The following is an 8,682-nucleotide window of genomic DNA, read 5'->3' as shown; positions in this document are numbered from 1 at the left end:
GAAACCTTTCAATATAGCTTCGGTCGGACGAATTTCGGACACGCAATTCATATTTCCATCTATTTTAAACCCTGGTTGAAAAGAAAGCTCCACCTATATGACATCATCGGAATCATACTAACTGTTGTGGATAAGCAATAATCGCTAATGACGATAACACACTTGATTATCAACTTCCTGTTTAGCTCTGTCTTGTTTTCTGAAAAGTTGCTATTTCTTAATGCTTAATCACCCGAAAGTATCTCAGGCCTTGTGATCCCTATGCGGATAGATCATTAATACTAACATCGCTTCGGAAAATCAGGAATTTTCATGCACAAATTCTAGTTAATTATAGCAATTTAACTCATTTTTGACAACGTTAAAAATGTTTCTTTACATTGATAGCTATACGACGCGCTATCTAAGAGGGGCTGTGCGAGTCGATGTGGACTACGTCATCAATATTGACGTTTCAAAATAACAATTACAATTGTGAAACAGGCCCGTAGGGCTAGGGCCCTCCAAGGGGCGCGCAATATAAACTATGAGTGGGCCTAAACCAGATCAGTAAAGCAAGGGTCACACTTCCCTGGTAAAGCCAAGCGGCGAAGGCTCGACCTTTTGATGCGAGGTCAGCTCTCATTTGGTTTTAATATTTGGTACTCTGATCAGAAAACATCAAAACAATGAATATAAACATTACTTTACAATAAGACACTTTGCAGTCGCAGTCATTGGTAAAATTGCGGACCTTTTCTTACGCACCCGATGCATTTTCCATACATTTTTGATAATCAATTAGAATATCGTGCTAGTGGATGCGCACTACGTCATCAATATCGGGGCTAGATTGGTTGCCGGACTATTCCGATCAATTTATACCCAATATCTGACTTGATTAACAGAACCAAGATTTGAGCCAAGAGTTTATAGAAAATCGAAATTGAGCTGATTTCAGCTGAGAGTTAGATGCGCAACTGACTTCTCGTCGTCCGAGGGCTTCGGAAGGTTTCCTAATTCGAAAAAGCTTACGAGACAAGCTTATCATCTCGGGCGCGATAAGAAAGGGAAACCTCTTGTGTACCGTCTCGAGAAGACACGCGAGCAAATAATAAATCGGCTAATGTAAATATCTAGCGGGGTCTAGGGTCTTATTCCGCAGTTATTGAATTCTTTATCAAATTTGCTTTCTTTATGTATCGTCAAGTGGTTTTCGTCTGCCCGGTAGTAAACGCATAGCGGAAATACGTCGATGAGTTATTGAGATTTATCAATCGTGAAAACGTTGTTTTATATCCGCGGGCTGAGGGTTTATCTCTTATCTCTCGCAGGCGTTTCGATAAGGGTATAGGTTTTATCAGTAGTCGCCGCGTCGAGTTCTTTTAGTCTCTCACAGAGTATCGCTAAAAATCCGCTAAAACACGGATGCATTGTTCCTAATGGCCGACGCGAGTTCGTCTGGCGATTAGAATTATTGTTATCAAGAAAATCTGACAACGCTTTTTGTTTATTTTTCGAAATAAAAGCACCGGTTTACTGGGCTGGGAGTCAAATAAAAACGTGTGTGGAACTGGATCCACAATCAATGGGAAGTTAACCGTGGACTCTTAAAACGAAGAGAGTGAAAGTAAACACACACAACTGTGGAACTGTGTTCAGAGTCAATGAACCAGCACAAACTGTAGAACTGGATCCCAGGGGCCGGTTTTATAGACTGGTATTACCTTTTAACATGGGGGCTAACTCCATTCATTTTCAATTGTGTTAGCCACAACTAGGTTTAAGGCAATACCAGTCTATAAAACCGGGCCTAGGGGTCTACGTACACGACCTTTTACAGGGGACGTTCAGTAGGATGAAAGTGAAAAATTACCCCAAGCCCGAAAGTGGTATAAAGATGAGCAATCGCCGCGCTATCTGTAAAAACCAATTTCTGAATTAACGAAAAGGCGCCTTGTTGCACGTGTTTCACGTGTTTCACGCGTGATACAGTAGACACTAGTGAGCTGTAATTTTACGAAAAACGGATGATGGAATTTTCCAATTTAGAATTTCTGATCACGTTCACTTCTAAATACGATCGAGGGAGGCATTTATCAGCGATCTAAAACAATACATCATTTATACACAGGCCGCGTAAAGTGTGATAACTTCATAACAACAGCAGCCGTATACGCGTCACAATCGTATGAAAAATAGGTCTCGTTAGAAGATTACGTTCCACAGGTTTTGGCTTCATTCGACTCTGGATCCAATTCCACAGTTGTGTGGGTTTAATTAGACTCTGAACCCGGTTTCACAGGTTTTGGCTTCATTCGACTCTGGATCCAATTCGACAGTTGTGTGGGCTTAATTTGACTCTGAACCCAGTTTCACAGATGTGTGTGGGTTAAGTTTGACTCCGAATCCAGTTCTACAGTTGTGTGGGTTTAATTTGACTCTGAACCCAGTTCCAGTTGTGTGGGTTTGATTTGACTCTGAATCCAGTTCCACAGTTGTGTGGGTTTAATTTGACTCTGAATCCAGTTCCACAGTTGTGCGGGTTTCAATTTGACTCTGAATCCAGTTCCACAGTTGTGTGGGTTTAATTTGACTCTGAATCCAGTTCCACAGTTGTGTGGGTTTAATTTGACTCTGAATCCAGTTCCACAGTTTTGTGGGTTTAATTTGACTCTGAATCCAGTTCCACAGTCGTGTGGGTTTAATTTGACTCTGAATCCATTTCTACAGTTGTGTGGGTTTAATTTGACTCTGAATCCAGTTCCACGGTTGTGTGGGTTTTAATTTGATTTTGAATCCAGTTCCATAGTTTTGTTAGTGTAATTTTTGTGTGAAGATGGCCCCAGAAAATATTCTATTGTCAATATGTTCAATCCTATATTTCTTAAAAGTTAACTCTGAACCCCTGCCAGTTCCACCGTTGTCAGTTCCACTGTTCTATGATCATTTCAATACGCGGTATGATTTAACTGATCCCAAACGCAAAGGTTTGTGTAGAACCTGAAGTAGCCAGGATAAATATTGAATCTATATGTGTTCCATCTTCGTAGTCAGTCTTCACACATCTGTGACGTTCAAAGACTAATATGACGTCGTCAGTCTGTTGTCACGCCCCATCTCCCAGAACTTGCGCTGTCTACTCCCCGTGTTCGAACGTAAATTTAACTAATTACGAGACAGCTAGTTACTTCCGCCGCGCTCTGCATGCGTGCGCACCACGTCGTCACGTGATCGCCGCGCCGCCTGTGAAGCGCGATGATTACGGACGCGATGTCGATTTAGATTTCTGTCAAATTGTTTTTTTTTCTCTCCTTTAATCAACTCAGACTCGGAAGCGATCGAAGAAAATTAACCGTGCAAGCGATTCGTGAAAAACGTGTCGTATGATTTATTTGTGAAATTTGTTTTTTCTTGTAGCGATTATGATGTATCATTTTTGGCCCGCTAAAATTGTTTATCAAACAAACGCGAAGACTGCTGTTAGATCTGCCGTAAAGGTCAACTTGATTTTATCAAAACTTGCGAGTTATTCGCTTCATAGCAGCTTCGTCAGGTAAATGAGCCAATATTTACCCGTCGAAGCTGTTATGAAGACCCAGAGGCGGACTTTAACAGGAGCGCAAAGAAATCATGACAAATTAAAAGGGCATCTATACTGAAAAGGCCAGTGTCCACGTATTAGTGACCGTGAAGCCGTGAAGGGGTTTGGAAGATTATGAAGTTTCAGTGCATTTAAATGGAATTTTCAGGCCCTTCAGTGACATAGATGAGAATATAAGCTTATCATTGGGGCTGTTGATCTATCAGTTATGGGTGGAATGATTTCCCTGAAAAATATTGCCGTCTCAAAAACGTACGGGAAGATCGCGACGGGGGCACATGCCCATTATGCTCCCACTCCTGCGAGGGCAGAGTTTCTAACCCTCAAACTACTACATGTGCATGTATATATTCACGTTTCTGGTTTAATACAACTTTTCTAGCCATGTGGAATTGTTTACGGATGTAAATGTTTTCCCTGAGTTTTAAAGTCTTATTTCGAATCACTGTCGTCCTATGCTCTATCTTTTTTCTCAATGTTGAATTTTTGTTGGAAGGTTGGCCTAAGAAGACTTCCCTTGCAAATCTCGGACCTGATAAAAAAAAAACCTCCAGTAAGCAGAGAATTCCGAACTGTCGGTGAATAGGGCATTTGAAAATCACCACACCTGATTGGTCACTTAACCTGGCTGGTCACCGAACGCCTACATAAACCAGACAAACTTGATATTTGGTCACCACGGTTAAGTGGCCCCGTGGGTTGTTAGTTGGCCTCCGAGCCTCGATGTCTTTGGTTCGAGTCCCATCAATTCCTACGATTAACCTTCCTCTAGCCTAGATTTAGGGGCAATATTTTCGCCTTTTATTCTGATTTGCCCCAAAGGTAGGCCTTTTTTAGCTTTTAAATTGACCCTCCCTTTTGTAGAAAAGCTGCCAATAAAAGTGCTAGCTATACGAGCGTGTTGAACGATATTTCATAGCTTTTTCTCATTATTCTAATCATAAATCTTGAAACTAATTTCAGGATATCAACAATTATTTACGTATGTACGATACGGATGTGATGTTGTGGAGATGTCGTAACGCTATAACGCGTAACTGGGACCGAAAACCCATACCATATGTCGGTACGTTATTTAGCTTCCTCAATAGATGCTGTTTGGTACAGTATCAGGATATATCAGAAGATGAAAAACGGTGTCATTAAATAAGATTTTGCAACTTCTCACCAACCGAACCTAAAACATTAGATTCGGAGATATCTAGATAACTAAAACTGGCATTTAAGATATAAAGTTAAGATACTATGCTTGAACCTGTCGACACCTTCCTAGGGCCGCCCCAACAACACAAGACCTGTCCTAACTGTGCTTCACGTGGACTCCTGTGCCTTGATATTTTGTACCGAACTCAAGTTCCAAAATTCAAGTTCTTTCAAGCGTCAAGTTTGATTTTTGATACACAACACGGTGATAAAACTAGAAACAAATCATCGTCATCAGTGACATCGATCAATGCTGGGTAGACGACACAAAAATAGAAATAGAGATGAGAGAGGAAATCCTTTGGAGAGTTGAATCGACACAATTGTCGACCCCCGTTTAAGACATAAAACGTCGCAGAATATCCGTCTTGTAAAACGTCTTGATTCCGTTATCGGAATCGACGTAAAGCGTTTGTGTAATCGCCCAACGTAACATGATCATTCCGCTCGAATGGACAGGTTTCCAGCGCAGCAATATCGTCTGCTTGATTAGACGGGTTACGGACGGTTTCGATCGGACGGTGCGAAATTGAATTTTTATCGAACCCGACGTGGAATTGTTGCGATTTGCACCGACGAGGGAAATTGATGACTTCAGCGGCGCGACCAGGCGATTAAAAATTATTCTGATTGGAAATCAGGCAGGTGTATGTGTGTGCGAGTGTGCGCGCGAGTTTGCGCGAGTGTGCGTGTACCGTGTTCTTAAGTTTACTGACGACGTGCGCTTGAATGCAAAATTCCATTTCCAGACACTAGGGGGCGCTTTGATTGGAAAATGAAGGTTTATGTCCTCGCCTGAAAAGATCGCATATTGCACTAGCAACTAAACCCAGCTGAAAAGATCGCATATTGCACTAGCAACTAAACCCAGCTGATATTGTTCAGAAATGTTTTCAGTCAGGTTTTAGCGCCAGTGTTTCGCGTTATGCCAAATTTAGGACAGATCTCGATCTTTATAGAATTAATTTGCATTTTCTATTGTAGATTTGTATTGCGAGGTTCTCGGTAAAGTCAAATCGATTGACGTGTTTCATAACTGGCAGAAAATGAAATACAGTAAGTATAGGTGGCGTGACTAACAGTCGCGGTCTTAGCGAAAATTTCGCTTCGTTAATCTTTCTTTCGTTTATCATGTTGGATCCTCACTTGCCACAAGTGAATTGCTAATAATGAGTAGATGTCCTACTGCACACTAGCGACACTTGGCGGATCCTCACTTGCCACAAGTGGAATCCTGTATTGCTGCAGTAATTGAAATTTATGAAATTAACGCGTGCAACATAAATGTTTCCGGGATTCAAGCCTATGATGGAACATTTTCAGGGACAAGGAAATATCATTGGACTATCTTAAATGATTTGAAATACATTTTTCAGAGAAGCAGTATACAATACTGGTGGCGCCACACTTTGCAAACGGGCGGTACTACAGTCGCTGGTTAGACTTCCGGGTAAGACTACACAACGTAACGCGGAAGAACACCGGTAGCTACATCGTGCGGATAAAAAGTCCGTACGGAAACATGGAAATGCAAATGATATTTCTGGATGTCGCGCACACGAAACAACCGCGACGTAACAAACATGAAAACGAAACCAAACCGAGGAAAAACCGTAAACGCAGACGACGTAGACGCCGTAGGAAGAAGGAGGAATAATGACGTCACTCGGTCTATTTCCGGGGACGCCTGGGACCATGTTGCCCAGTCATGACTTCGCGGTATAATAGGAGTCTCTCGAAGGAAAAGAGTCGCCGCTTAAATTGCTAGATTCGCGATTCGCGCAGGATGAGCGTAGACTGTCTATTGAGTTGTTATTGACCTTTGGGCCAAAAATAAGCGTGTTTTTGATTTCGGCTGTCAGCATTAAAGAGACTGAGTCAGTGTTACCTTAGGTGTTAGATTGGTTATAAAAACCAAAATGAGCTCAGAATGGTTTTAAGTTGTTAGATTGGGTATGAAACCAAAATCAGCTTACACTGGTCCTACGCCAACGTTGTTAGATTGGCTCTTGCTACACGTAACACCAAAATGAGCTAAGATTGGTCATTAGTCGTTAGATTGGTTATATAGAATCGAGTTGCGCTTAGACTGGTCATAGAACCAAAATGAGCTTAAGCTGAAGTCATTAGATTGGCTATGGAACCAAGATCTTACGCGGGCATTTGGCTATGGAACTATAAGTCGGCCGTAAGCCTTGACTGTGCAACTGGTTCTCGGTGTCTATAGCGCGGCCAGTTCCACTCAATAAACCCCCCCCCCCCCCACCTAAACTCAAACATATCGATAGTTTTTCAATTTCTCTTGTAGACTTTTTAGGGGGAGAGCGAGAGTTTTTTGGATTTACTGATATTATAAGTTTAAGCGAGCATATTCGTGTATATATTGGTAAATTAATATGTCTTTGTATCGGATAGACCTCCCATATCCCATCCTCGCTTGCCAGGGGTCCGGTATCACTCCTGAACTCGCTTCCACCAGCCCCCTGGCCTCACGAAGCGTGATTTCATTACTGGCGCTGTTGCGCGTGACGTCATATATCGATTTGCGAAATACTTCCTTGTTCGGTAAAACGTTCGCTGATTGGTCAATTTAACGGGAAAACCAACAGAAGTCTACTGACGGTTTGTTACAAGCGCTGTGATTGGTACGACCAGATTCTGGTCGGCTAGTAACGACTCCAACGACTCGTGAGGTCAAGGGGTTCGGGGAACAGCTTTAGCGTAGTGGGTTCGAATCCCTTGACGGGTGAAGATGTATATAGGCTTAAACATTCAGGATTTAAAACTCAGTCAATTTGGGAAATCTACTTCTCTGAATATTTCATTCAATTCATGATAGTATGTATATATGATATTCAAAGCGTTTTGCATTAATGTCGTAGATCTAATGTCGTTTAAATCTGATGTCTTTAATCGAATATTGATGTAGATCGATTCGCGGATCTAGGAATGTTAGATATATATGTCAGTATATAGGTACATTAATAAATTTGGTAGTTTACTACAAAGAATCGTTTCTTTTAGTTGCGTATGACCTCAGCAGACATCTAAAACTAAAACGGTGCTGCCAAACCGAAACGGAAGAATGTATATTTTCCAACCACTGCCGGCCATCATCATCATCATGGAGCCGCTAGTGGAGTGGACCATAGACGTAAAAACTAGAGAATTTACATATATCATATATGGACCAAAACTCATCACCTGATTGAGCAGATTAGAGTGTTCAGTCATTGGAATGTTCAGTCATAGCCTTCAATCTACTGGCCAGAATCAAAACCCGTAAGAGTCAGACCATTTCTCCATGGTGCAAGGAGTCGTACGTAATTTCAAAGATAGTCGTTCCAAGCTGACTAGAACCGGAACTGTAGTTCATCGAGAAATTCCAGCTTGAGAAAGGTGGGACAGAATTGTATCCAGCTTCCCTGTTCTCGTCGGCCGTCTAATTGGGATAAGGATGATGATATAGGTGGATGTTTTTCGAGTTCTGATAACAAATTTGCTTTAGTTGCTTGTCTGAAATCTCAACGAATATTGGCTGTGTAGAAGAATTTTGACTATTCTGGTTTGATGACAATTTCTGTTTCTTAATCAGAGGTGAAACACTGCGTCCTCGGGACAGCTTGACTTCTCCTCCACCTAGTGGAACGTATACGAACCTTCAAGCTTAACCGTTCACGCCACCTTGAGGAAAGAATCAGAACCTTCAAAACCCAACCAGGGCGCCATCAAGTGGACAGAGGGCCCAGCTGTACAACGGCGACTACAGCCCAGAAGTGAGCTCTAATCCTAGGATTCGGTCTTAAATTAACTGAGATAGCTATAACTAAGTTGGTCTAACAGGTCTCCAATCTAAGCCTCGATTGTTCAACTGGCCCTAGCCTACAAACCAAGGA

At 41.9% G+C, this 8,682-nt stretch overlaps 1 protein-coding gene across 1 annotated transcript; it reads left to right on the top strand.

Moving 5' to 3' along the window:
- The first annotated feature begins 3,068 nt into the window (after nucleotides 1-3,068).
- LOC141912212 (uncharacterized) lies at nucleotides 3,069-6,636 on the top strand. The gene is made up of 4 exons (XM_074803430.1): nucleotides 3,069-3,137; nucleotides 4,547-4,649; nucleotides 5,771-5,842; nucleotides 6,163-6,636. Exons 1-4 carry the CDS (start codon nucleotides 3,069-3,071, stop codon nucleotides 6,441-6,443), a joined length of 525 nt encoding a protein of 174 aa, XP_074659531.1. The 3' UTR covers nucleotides 6,444-6,636.
- Nucleotides 6,637-8,682: the final 2,046 nt, after the last annotated feature.

This window comes from Tubulanus polymorphus, chromosome 10, assembly GCF_964204645.1.
Source record: "Tubulanus polymorphus chromosome 10, tnTubPoly1.2, whole genome shotgun sequence".
Lineage (NCBI taxonomy): Eukaryota > Metazoa > Nemertea > Palaeonemertea > Tubulaniformes > Tubulanidae > Tubulanus > Tubulanus polymorphus.
Note: the sequence above shows the minus strand (reverse complement) of the source record. Positions and strands in the feature narration are given on the sequence as shown.

Coding starts and splice junctions, on each gene's coding strand:
- LOC141912212 (XM_074803430.1), top strand. CDS start 3,069: ATGACGTCGTCAGTCTGTTGTCACGCCCCATCTCCCAGAACTTGCGCT. Junction 3,138..4,546: donor TCTACTCCCCGTGTTCGAAC/GTAAATTTAACT, acceptor AACTAATTTCAG/GATATCAACAATTATTTACG. Junction 4,650..5,770: donor AAAACCCATACCATATGTCG/GTACGTTATTTA, acceptor TTTCTATTGTAG/ATTTGTATTGCGAGGTTCTC.